The 13073-nt window shown below is 43.9% G+C and overlaps 2 protein-coding genes across 2 annotated transcripts; both read left to right on the top strand.

Moving 5' to 3' along the window:
- Positions 1–797: 797 nt before the first annotated feature.
- Positions 798–1751, top strand: LOC130428735 (olfactory receptor 1M1-like). Its single transcript, XM_056756946.1, has one exon. It carries the CDS (start codon positions 798–800, stop codon positions 1749–1751), a length of 954 nt encoding a protein of 317 aa, XP_056612924.1.
- A 3808-nt stretch (positions 1752–5559) lies between these two features.
- On the top strand, positions 5560–6531 carry LOC130428885 (olfactory receptor 1M1-like). Its single transcript, XM_056757176.1, has one exon. It carries the CDS (start codon positions 5569–5571, stop codon positions 6529–6531), a length of 963 nt encoding a protein of 320 aa, XP_056613154.1. The 5' UTR covers positions 5560–5568.
- The last annotated feature ends 6542 nt before the right edge of the window (positions 6532–13073 follow it).

The following is a 13073-nucleotide window of genomic DNA, read 5'->3' as shown; positions in this document are numbered from 1 at the left end:
TCCGACCCGTTTCGAGTCTACACAGAATGTTCTATGTTAAGGCTCTGTCCGTCATTGGCCAGAAAAACAAGCCTCAGGTTCATGGAAGCTGTGTTAATAACGCAGCCAAAATTGATATTTCTCTTAAACAAACGCATCGATTTGGTTCATAAGACCTTTATTAAGACCATGGAGCCATGTTGAGCAAAACTTTTATGCATGGATGTACTTTTTGGAGCTTCAAAAAGTCGACACCCATTCACTCCTATTCTATCACTTGGAAGTAAAAGGACACGTGTTATAATAAATTTGACTGCATTATTTTGTTCAAAAAGAAGAAAACCGTATTCAGTTTAAATGCCCTTGAGGGGAAATTTTGATTTGCTGGCGAAATTGCCCTTTAAAAATGCAGCTTTGCCAGGCTGAAGCTGACTGTACTGTAAACGGAATGCTATTGGTTCTCACAAAAGGGGGAGGGGCCACTCTATATGCCTCGTGCTCTCTGCATTTTTCAGTTGACACTACGTCAACACATCAAATAATGCTGCGCATTCCAAGGCGATTCAGTGCGTCTTTAAATGTGCACTAGGAGAAAATAGAAAAACATTGTGTGGCTGAGTAACTCTGAGGAGCTCATAGACAAAACGTCGGCCTTTGGCTTTTTAGCTCATTTATGCAGGTTTGTGATGTCATTATACTGTATTTATAGGTTTTTCATGATAAAAGATTGATTGTGCTACTTTTGAGAATTTTGAGTTTTTACAAATCTTTCTATCTTTCAGGTAATCTCTACCACATTTCTAGCTACTGTAAACACCATGAATGCCATAAATACCAGTTTTCCCCCAAATATCTCCATTGTGCATCCTGAATACTTTTTTATCACTGGACTTTCAGGTATCCCATACAGCCATTATTACTATATTTTCTTGTTTTGCATTAACTTTGTTGCTGTATTTGGGAATTCTGTAGTTCTTCTCCTCATAGCTGCTGAACGGAGTCTGCACAGCCCAAAGTACATTGGCGTGTTTAATTTGGCTTTGGCTGACTTTGGTGAAACAAATGCTGTGTTTCCCAACATGATGAAGACTTTTCTTTTTGACTCACAGTACATCTCTTATAATGCTTGTTTGGCAAACATGTTCTTTGTATTCTTCTTTATTGGTACGCAATGTCTCTCTCTTGTTGTTCTGGCATACGATCGCTTTGTTGCAATCTGTTTACCTCTCAGATATCACGCCATTGTGACTAATACAGTCATGTCTTTTGTATATTCAGCGATATGGGCATTTAACGCTTGTCAGGCAAGTCTGACAGTGTATTTTATCAATCGGCTTTCATTCTGTAAAAGCAATGTCATTGAAAGTTATTTTTGCGATCATGGGCCAGTGTTTAGGTTGGCATGTAATGATAATAGCATTAATTTTTTTATAGCCAAATTTAACACTGCCCTTTTCCTTGTAGCTCCACTGATCATTATAGTTCTGTCGTATCTAGGCATTTTTCTTGCCTTGAGTAAAATCACAACTTGGGAAGGACGTTTTAAAGCTCTGAGGACGTGTGCTTCTCACCTTTTGGTGGTGGGATTGTATTTTCTTCCCAAAATATGTGTTTACATTATAGCGATAACAACGTTTCTCTCTGCCAATGCAAGGATCATCAGCACATCTCTAGCGTATGCTGTTCCAGCGATGTTAAATCCCATCATTTATGTTTTAAACACAGCAGAAATAAAAGACTTAATTAGAAAAGTACTAAAAAGGGGTCTGTAGGGTATTTCAAACATAATTAGATTTAACTGCATCTTCTGCAACATGTTATGTTAAGGATATTAAGTAGTAAATAAATTACATTTAGCTTATGATAACATTAAATTTGAATTCATGTAAAGACTGTAGCTAAAAGCTTAAGGTCGGACATGTAGATTCTCTGTTCTATTGTGTAAATGTGGAGAACAGAAATTATTAATACGGGCAATAAGTGTTTCATGCACCTTAACCTACTGACACAACAAGACAAATGCAATGTAATTGGCTTTCTGTAAACAATATACACTCACCTAAATGATTATAAGGAACACCATACCAATACTGTGTTTGACCCCCTTTCTCATTCAGAACTGCCTTAATTCTACGTGGCATTGATTCAACAAGGTGCTGAAAGCATTCTTTTGAAATGTTGCCCCATATTGATAGGATAGCATCTTGCAGTTGATGGAGATTTGTGGGATGCACGAAGCTCCCGTTCCACCACATCCCAAAGATGCTCTATTGGGTTGAGATCTGGTGACTGTGGGGGCCATTTTAGTACAGTGAACTCATTGTCATGTTCAAGAAACCAATTTTAAATGATTCAAGCTTCGTGACATGGTGCATTATCCTGCTGGAAGTAGCCATCAGAGGATGGGTACATGGTGGTCATAAAGGGATGGACATGGTCAGAAACAATGCACAGGTAGACCGTGGCATTTAAACAATGCCCAATTGGCACTAAGGGGCCTAAAGTGTGCCAAGAAAACATCCCCAACACCATTACACCACCACCATAATTGCATTAATGAGAAATTGAACAGGTGTTCCTAATAATCCTGTGTATATATGCTATATTGCCATTCACAGGTTAAATAAATCCAATTTGACATTGTAATATAGGGTGAATTTAAGTTATTTGTGCAAAGCAGTCTGATGATGCACTTGGCTTTGTAAATGTTATTTCCTAATTTTTGGTATTTGAATTCTGATATCAGTTATCCATTTTGACTTACAGTAGATGCTGATTCGAATGTTTTGTTGTGATTCTTTATTTCAGTTGTGTTCTTTTGTTTTCTTATGTATTTTTTTACATAGCACAATTTTCACGTGATCCCAGATATATGCTTTTATTAATCTGAAGCATATTGTTGTTTCTTGCTTAAGGTTATTCTTTAGGTCTACAATAATAAAGAGATCATCTTTCCGCTTTGTTTTGTTTTTTGGACTAAATGTGTCTGTGTATAACCTTTGTAAAGGATTTTAGAGATATTTGTCTACACCATTCAAGTAAGTAGAACTTGGTCTAGGTACTGAAGAACAAGTCAAAGGCAACCACATGTCTCTAAAATATAGCACAAAATATAAACAAATGGAGTGGACACGGGTTATTTTCACACACTTTCTCTACTCATTATTTCTGTGTAAGAATGTAACATAATCTTTATAAAAGTGCTGTCTATAGTCGGTGAAACAGCAGGTGAGGATGTGGTGTAGCATCTGGGCATGCAGGGTATGCTGGTGCATATGGGTCTGGGGGTCTGGGGTCCACATCAAAGTTTTATTCATTTCCGTCTTATATCGTTGAAAATTACTAGATGACAAGTCTCAGATCTGGCATACCCATATGCAGATGCGAGTTGTTTCTCCCCCAGAAAAAAATGAAGAGTGTTAAAACGACAATGTTTTGACAGTAGCTTCAGTGGCGTAGTCAGTAAGGCGTTTGATAAGTAGTTCCGATGCTACATATCAATGCAAGATGGAATCCACTTTTTGCCATACTACATTTTCACATCACAAATCAGATCATACAGGCATTTGTTTTCAACAAAATGAAGAAAATATCTGAAAATGACTAACAGGTGTTTAATAATGAAGTATGTGGCAAGGATAGGGGTATTAGAGAGGTCTTTATTGTCCATATTAGTTGGTATCCATTTATTTACACTCTATTATTATTGTATAATGTACAACATTTGTTTACCTTGCAGTGTTGTAACGGAATGAAGTTATATAGATTCTGAATGAGCTTGTCAATGTTAATCTGATCCAAACATTTGAAGGAAGGCTAAGATTACTGTCCAATCAATCCAAGGGAGATTTCCAATTCTCAAGAGAGTTATTCAAGATCACGAAGCAGTCGAATTTCTGCGATTTCATACACTGTCTGCGCAGCCTGCACAAACTGCAAGAAGATGAACTTATGCTTACGTCGGGCGTCTTCTGTTAGCATCCCGTTGGATGACAGTACAGTAAATCAATGGGAGTGATTCATTTTGAGTAACAGTAAAACTGACCAATCATATCATCTTTCTAAACGGGCAGGCTTTGTTTTTTACAGTTACATTTACGCATTTCGCATACGCTTTTATCCAAAACGACTTACAGTGCATTATACTATACATCTGTTTCTAAGTATGAGCAATTCCTAGGATCGAACCTAGCGGCATTGCTAACGCCACGATCTAACCACTGAGCTACAGGAAAGCAGTATTTTTGTTTACCAGCAATCTCGTACAGCAGAAGAAGCACCCGAAGCAGGTTCGCCAAACTTAAAAGAAAAGAAGAACATATTGTGCATATTTGCTATTATTCTGCATAACAGTGACATTTTATCAGATAAATGGAACATTTTCTACAGTCAGGAATTCCATACGTTTAATTCACTGTAACGTTACCATTAAAATTAAGATTTATTGTAATCAAAGTTCATCTGTAGGTGAATCTGTGTTTGCTGTCTGAGTTTCTTTGCTGAGAGCACACTCATGAGGTGTTGCTTTTTAAGCTGGTCTTGTGTACGTTAGTCTGTGTTGGTTTTATGATCAGACTGGAAGGCAGTCTCTGTAATGTGTGTGTTACACCAATCATAATGCATATGAGTAACAAGGTTTTGCATTTGTATCGCGTTTTATTTTGTATTGCTGTGCTGTTCGCCTTTTGAGTTTCAAGTCTGGAGTAGCATGGTAAATATATAATAATGCATGCAAACTTCTATAGGAAAGCACAGTAAGGTAAAATAAGGTTAAGTCTGTGGGTCAAACGTTAAACGTCACGGTTCGCAGAATCTCTTTTGCAGTGTAGCCTGCTATAAAGGGAATTATGTTTTATCCATAGATACATGCATACTATCTGCAATGACATTCATTGAGTTTCAAAAATTAGATTTCAAAAATGTAATTTAATTTAGCTACATGTGGCTCAGTGGATAAAGCATGGCACTAGCCATGCCAAGGTCATGGGTTTGATCCCAGGGGATTACACATGATCAGGAACAAAATGTATAATACAATGCAATGTAAGTCACTTTGGATGAAAGTGTCTGCCAAATGCATAAATGTAAATAGGGTCCAATGTAAATAGTTTTTTGATTAAAGCTATAAAGGTTACTACTCAACTGATTGTTGGTGAGGTTAACAACTACAAATATATTAAATGATATATTATTCAAGAGAGAAACTCAATTTGATAAGGATTCGCAGGCTGTTGTAAAAAAACATCCATTTCTACTGCAGGGGCCAAAGCATGCTACAGATAAAAAAATCCAACTTGTAAGTGTTACGTCATTGTGTTTTCTAAATACATCTCATGAGATGTAGCAAAGTATATATAAGTTTAGGTTAAAATGACAAACGCTCAGTGAGCTTTGCTGCCGAACAAGCTTTATGTTTATGTGCACAGGTCGGTGTTTTTAATATTATGTTGTTTTGTATGCAGATCGATCTACACATTTACCTTAAGGTACATTTTAAGGAACTCTTTTTATTTAGTTTGTGAACTTCCTACATTTGATTCTGGTAACTTCTTTTTTCAGCTTGGGCAGAACATCAAACGCAAGGTTACCATGAATGCCATAAATACCAGTGTTTCACTCAATATGTCGTTTGTGCGTCCTGAATATTTTTTCATCACTGGACTCACAGGTATCTCATACAGCCATTATTACTACATCTTTTTATTTTGCACTTACATCATTGCTGTAATTGGGAATTCTGCAGTTCTTCTCCTCATAGCTGCTGAACGGAGTCTGCACAGCCCAAAGTACATTGGTGTGTTTAATTTGGCTTTGGCTGACTTTGGTGAAGCTAATGCATTGATTCCTAACATGATGAAGACTTTTCTTTTTGACTCACAGTACATCTCTTATAATGCTTGTTTGGCAAACATGTTTTTTGTTTTCTTCTTTACTACGATGCAGTGCAGCACTCTTGTTGTTCTGGCATACGATCGCTTCATTGCAATTTGTTTACCACTCAGATATCATGCCATTGTGTCTAACACAGTCATGTCTTTAGTTTTCTCAGCGATATGGGCATTTAATGCATTTATGGTGGCCTTGACTGTGTCTCTTATCAACCGCCTTTCATTTTGTAAAACTAATGTTGTACAGGGTTTTTTTTGTGATCATGGGCCCGTGTATAAGTTGTCATGTAATGACAGAACCATTAACAATGTAATGTCAGTACTTAACATGGGCTTATACCTTGTAGCACCAATGATTCTTATAGTTCTGTCATATCTAGGCATTTTTCTAGCCTTAGGTAAAGTCACAACTTTGGAAGGACGTTTAAAAGCTCTGAAGACCTGTGTTACACACCTGCTGTTGGTGGCATCGCTATTTCTTCCCATTTTTAGCATTTATATTGTTGCTTCAACAACCACTCTTACTGTTAATATAAGAATCCTCAGCACATCTCTGGCGTATGCTGTTCCACCGATGATAAATCCCATTATTTATGTTTTAAACACAGCTGAAATAAGAGATTTAATTCGAAAAGTGTTTAAAAACAGGTCTGGACCAACTTGACTGTGTTTTACATATTCCTGTATTTTCTAAAGCAATAAACTGTTTATGTGGAGGATAAATTAGTAGTAGTTAAATTGGATAACATTTACTGATGTTGACTTATGTAAGATCTTTATGTGTAAATGCAGGGACAGTAGTGATATGCTTCTCTTTATTTATTGATTTAATCATTTATACAGCCCTAAATACAAGTGTAGTGTTGATGTGTTCTGCATGTATACTAACCATAACACAAGACTAAACAAACAGGAAAATATAGAATATTTAAAACATGAAATGTTAATGATGGCTATGATTGAGAATTGTATTAATAAACTTGCATTTCTAAATTGAATGTAATACACATATAAACTGTCATATCTTGACATTTTTCTTGGAATTGTATTAGAGCCCGTAAAACCTCATCTGGTGATAGTATGGTTCTTATTCCTATCAATATTCTGCATTTACATTTTCTCTCTCTCCCGATGTAAGAGACATCAGCACATCTCTGTTATCTGTAGTTCATCGTTTATTTTTAAATCACACTTGAAGTTAAATACAAAATGGTTATGAAGAGAAAGGCTTCAACTACAAAGAGGATTTTCAAATGAATTCACTGTTTTTTATTTTAATTATTTTAAACGTATATATTTTTTTTTTTTAGGAAAAGTTCAAATAAGATAATAAATAAGTAAATTTATTTATTTATCACGGATTTAATACCTCAGCTTATTAATATTTTTCTTGAAAAAACTTAAGCCCTTAAAACCCTTATCTACTGGGATTCTTATATTTTCTGCATGAACTTGTTGCATTTTGTGTATTCTCTCTCTCATTGCAAGAGACAAATTGTTCTAGCTATATATCATTTCATCGGACATCAACTTCCATTTAATGTTTAGCTAGTATCTAATAATATAACTATTTAAATTTTATTTAATTTATGTTAATATTCATTTTTATTATTATATTACTGTAGGCTATAATAATAGTGTTAAATAAACGATTTAAACGATTTGTTAAATGGGTCCTGTTATTTTAACGCATTCAAACAAACTGTATGGTACATTGACATCTAGACGTTGAGCTTGGTATTGGAGTCTACATTCAAAATATTGGAGAGAGACACAATTAGCCAAGTAAATGTTCTTCTCGGTTCCTTTTGATTGTTATCAGAAACATTCTACAGGCACTCTATTGTTTGTGAATTTGTACCGGAAGTTAAATTGGGGTCACAAAAGTGTGCATGTGCAGTAACGTTTATGTTGTTAAAATGAAACCGTCTATAGTTTATGTCCCCAAATATATATTTTATATTTATATATATATATATATATATATATATATATATATATATATAGTGCTGAATTGGAACAGTCAATTAGTAAAATACATACAAGGAGAACTGTACCAACAATAACACTGTGTCTACACCTGACGCAATGCAACGCTACACACAATTTAAGATCCGTTCAGATTATATGAGTTCCCACTAGTGGTTACCTGAGTGACGACGTCCACTGATAACGTTAGCTCTACCATCTTCCTATTGGCTGTCCAATGTTCACATTCGCTCTTCAAGAGCCATTGAGAACCAATCAACTCTGACTACTATAGAAAAGGCCAATGAAATTTGGCGAATGCAATTTGCATGCCGGGCTCCGCCCCCGGAAATCCGGTATAAAAGGAAGCCGGCGTGTAGCATTCACTTACCTTTTGTTCTTCAGAGCCTTCGCTCATGACTACCAACAGAACGGATTCTATGAATTCTCCTTCTTCTACATCGCTGGATCTACGACGTGTAGCAGCGGATCGTCCCTACCTGCAGCGACCTTCCCCTGGGCGTCTCGCCGGTTCCGGAGGTGTTAGAGATTTTTTCTAAAAAGTCATTTTCAGGACAAACTGAGCATTCTCCAGCGCGGCATGTACCGCTGTTCTCTTGGGTGCGGCACTCTCATCGAGGAGGGGGATGGACACGATCGCTGCGTTAGGCGTCTGGGCGTCCAGCACGCTGAAGCAGCATTCGTTGACAAATCTGCCCGCACTGCGGGCGGATTGTCATTCAGAAGTTGCGGTCACGGGTGGCTGTCTTCCTACGGGAACCAGCCACCATTTCGTCTGCTACCCGGGCTGTGACATCTGTGGCTACGGCCCTGATGACCACCCACGTTAGCAGCGTTAGTGATATGGGGAACTCTGCGAACGTAAACCCGCCAGCTAAGTGCTCACGGGCCGATCGCACCCCGATTCGCTCCTCTGAGCGTTCCCTAACCGGCGGTGGCATACCGTCCGGATTCTCACGCACACACATCGGGTACGATGTGTGACGCAGATGAGATGTTGCTCGCAGCATCGGAGGGGGGCTAGCATCCGACTCTGACGAATCCGAGCTCCACCCCCAGCGGTCGAGTTAGGAGGAAGTAGAAGTGATGTCATTCATGCTAACCCGGGGATATGTGGTTCCTGAGGTCGGAGCGCGGTGCAAACCACACTTGGAGTGCTCCACTCACGGATCGCTCCAGTGAAAACCAGCTCCGCCTCCCTTACTTCCCTCGCTGGTGGGGCAGCCAAGGATTGCGTCGAGATCCCCCGGGTGGAACGTCCGCCCGCGGTGCACCTGTGCCGCGGTCGGCTACCACCTGGGGAGAATCGGCCGCCCATACGGTCCAAAGCACGTAAGACTTAGGCATCACTGATGTCGAAAGCTTGCGATGCTGCGGGCCAGGCTGCCTCCTCTCTACGCCATGGCCATCCTGCAGGTCCGCCAGGCCAGGGCGTTGAGAGTGCTCCACGGGGGTAAGGCCGACCTGGGTATAATGCAGGATCTCTGTGCCACCGCTGGCAGCGCTCTACGGGCGACCAAGGCGGTGGCACGGGCCCTGGGTCGGACAATGTCCACGGTAGTGGTCCAGGAGAGACACCCCCGGTTATACCTTGTGCAGAAGGGTGACACCAAGGAAGTCCGCTTTCTTGATGCACCCATCTCGCAGGGTGGGTTGTTGGTAACACCGTTGAGGACTGTGCCCAGCAGTTTTTTGACGGTGAAGCAGACAGTGGCAATTAGCCACATTTTTTTCATGCCGCGACTCGGCCGCCCAGAGGCCTCCGAGATCCCGCGTGACGTCTGCTTCCCTTCAACCCAGGAGCCCTTCGACATCGGCTCCGGTTCCTGTGCCCCCACAGGCGGCACCCCGGTAGCAGAGGTTGAGGGGGAAACCTTCACCCCGTCAGCAACCTTCTCGCGAGAAGGGACACTGACGGGAAGACCCCAGGGTGGACAACATCGGGCCCGAACCTTCACAGCCACGGCTCTGATCGGTCGGTACGGGACGACTCCTGCCTCGTCACCAAAGCTTGTCACTTGTCAGGGCCTGGCGCCCACTTACTCACAGAGTTTTTCTGTTCTCCCCGGGTTTACTTACAGCCGATCGCACACTCCACTGGACTGTGCTCGGCAAACCAACCTCACACCCTGGCAAGGTGTGAGGTCATACACACACGACAGCTGTCACCACTCTCAAACCGACAGTGCCTGCCATTGTCCCGCCAGGCGACGAACCACCCCCTGTGGGAATGATGAAGCAGACCGTCCCCTTGGTCACCCTGTAACAGTCCCTGGGAGCTCAAGAGCTGCCCACACTGTCTCGCTGGCCTTGCAGGCGGTCCGTCTTGGTTACTTGATCCAGTTCGCCAGAGACTCTCCCAAGTTTCAGGGCATCATCTCTCCCTCTGTCAGAGGCAGGGACGCCTCCGTTCTTTGGGTAGAGGTCACCACCCTTCTGGCGAAACAGGCATAGAGTTCGTCCCTCAAAACCAAGATGTTCAGTGGGTCACCACCCGCACTTCATCATTTCCAAGAAAGACGGCGGGTTGCCATCGGTCTGCGTACCCTGAACAAGCACCTTCACAAGCTGCTGTTCAGATGCTCACGCAGAGGCACATCCTGACATCTAGCAGGTGTCAGGATTGGTTCGTGGCAATCGACCTGAAGGCCGCTTACTTTCATGTCTCAATCTCCTTGACACCGGCCGTCCCCACGGTTCGTGTTCGAGGGGTGGGCATATCATTATAGAGTCCTCCCTTTCGGTCTGTCCCTGTCTCCACACGTCTTCACGAAGATTGTGGAAACCGCCCTTTCTCCCCTTCGGGAAAAAGGTGCGCGGGTACTAAACTATCTCGACGACTGGCTTATCCTGGCACACTCGTGAGATCTGTTGTGTACACAGAGGGACCTGGTGCTCCGGCATCTAGATCGATTGGGATTTCAGGTCAACCGAGGAAAAGAGCAAACTCTCCCCAGTGCAGAGCATCCTCTTCCTCGGTATGGAACTTAACTCTGTCACCATGACGGCGCAGCTGTCCGCAGCACGCGCCCAGTCAGTGTTGAACTGCCTGGAACACTTCAGGCAGTCGGCGGTCCCCCTGAAACAATTTCAGAGGCTCCTGGGACACATGGCGTCCTCCGCGGGGATAATACCCCTCGGATTGATGCACATGACACCGCTTCAACACTGGCTACAGAGTCGAGTTCCCAGGATAGCGTGGCACACCGGCAGCAGACGCATGGTGTTGACGCTCTGCTGCCGACGCACCCTAACCCCATGGTCTTCCATGACCTTCCTCCGGGCGGGGGTTCCCCTCGGGCAGGTTACGAGACACGTCGTGGTGACGACGGACGCCTCGCTGCAGGGGTAGGGTGCAGTGTGCAACGGGCACGCAGTAGCGGGGCGCTGGACGGGCCCCCGTCTGCGCTGGCATACAATTGCCTAGAGTTGTGGGCTGTGCTGCTTGCACTGAGAAGGCCCCGGCCTCTAGTACAGGAACAGCACGTGTTGGTCCTCCGGGACAGCATGACAGCCATAGCGTACATTGCCAGGGTGGCGTACGCTCACGGCAGCTAACACAACTTGCCCGACGAGTTAGCAGGTGATCCGCTCCCTGCGGGCCACACACATCCCAGGCAAACTGAATCAGACAGCCGATGCGCTCTCTCGTCAGTATGTGCCTTGCGGAGAGTGGCGACTCCACCCCCGGTCAAGCTCATTTGGGTGCTGTTCGGTCAGGCACAGATAGACCTCTTTGCCTCCCACGACACCACCCATTGTCTGCTTTGGTACTCCCTGACCGAGGCCCCCTCGGCACGGATACCCTGGCGCACAGCTGACCACGGGACGGGCGAAGCACACCTTCCCCCCCAGGAGCCTCCTTGCACAGACACTGTGCAAGGTCAGGGAAGAGGAGCACCAAGTGTTATTGGTTACACCGCACTAGTTTAACCACACTTGGCTTCAGAACTGATGCTCTGGACAGCGACTCCCCCTGAACCATTCCCCTGAGAGAGGACCTGCTCTCTCAGGGGAAGGACACGTCCTGGCATCCCAGATCAGACCTCTGGAACACCCATGTCTGGTCTCTAGACAGGACGAGAAGATCCTAAGATGGCTACTCCCCCTATACGGCTGAGACCATCAACCAGGCTAGGGCCCCATCTACTAGGCGGTTACACGCCTCTAGACGGTGCCTCTACTCGTCCTGGTGTCTTTCTCAACGAGAAAGACCCACTGAGGTGCTTGATCAGGATTGTGTTCCCCTTCTCACGAGACTGGAGACTAACATCTCCCTTCCACACTGAAAGTGTATGTAGTCGCTATTGCCACTCATCACGAATCAGTTGATGGAAAGTTTCTAGGGCAACACGACCTGATCACCAGGTTCCTAACGAGCGCGAGCGGGCGGAATCCGCCTCACCTCCACTCCATACCCTCTTGGGACCCTAACGTGGGTCCAAGAGCCCCTCGGAGGCTCCGATCTTCCTCACCTGAGTAAGACGGCCCCCCTGTTGGCGCTTCCTTCAAGAGGGTAGAGGACCTCCAAGCATTCTTTGTGTCCCCGGATTGCCTTTAATTCGGCCCTGGTAACTCTCACGCTATCCTGAGACCCAGGCCCGGATACGTGCCCAAAGTTCCCACTTCTCCCTTCGGGGTCCAAGTGGTGGACTTGCAGGCGCTCCCCATCGGGGAGGAAGACCCAACCTCATCCGTGTTGTGTCCTGGACCGCACGCAGAGCTTCAATAGCTCTGACCAGCTCCTTGTTTGTGTTGGAGGACAGCAGAAGGGGAAGGCTGTCTCCAAGCAGAGGCTGGCGCACTGGGTCGTAGATGCCGTTACGACGTCATTCCGATCTCAGAATCTCCCATGCCCTTTGACAGTGAGGGCTCACTCCACACGGAGTTTAGCCACCTCCTAGGCACTGGCAGAAGCGCCTCTCTAGCAGACATCTGTGGAGCTGCGGGTTGGGCTACGCCCAAACACTTTCGCAAAGGTTAACAGCCTTCGCGTAAACCCGGTGTCAGCCCACGTCCTACGTGGCGACATGTAGGACTGGCAATTGGGAGGGCGTATGCCTGCGAAAGCACCATCCCACCCTCCAGCAGGTTGGGTCAGTGTTCTATATACCTTTTTCTTCTTACCTAATCACATGGCTAAGAAAATTGGTACCTCACCAGCCTTCCTTCTTACCCAGACTCTGGTTAAAAACAGGCATTCCATCCATCACTAAG

Source organism: Triplophysa dalaica, chromosome 9 (genome assembly GCF_015846415.1).
Source record: "Triplophysa dalaica isolate WHDGS20190420 chromosome 9, ASM1584641v1, whole genome shotgun sequence".
In the NCBI taxonomy this organism is placed as follows: Eukaryota; Metazoa; Chordata; class Actinopteri; order Cypriniformes; family Nemacheilidae; genus Triplophysa; species Triplophysa dalaica.
Note: the sequence above shows the minus strand (reverse complement) of the source record. Positions and strands in the feature narration are given on the sequence as shown.

Bases quoted from the DNA above. Each gene is read 5' to 3' on its own strand.
- LOC130428735 (XM_056756946.1), top strand. From the start codon at position 798: ATGAATGCCATAAATACCAGTTTTCCCCCAAATATCTCCATTGTGCAT.
- LOC130428885 (XM_056757176.1), top strand. From the start codon at position 5,569: ATGAATGCCATAAATACCAGTGTTTCACTCAATATGTCGTTTGTGCGT.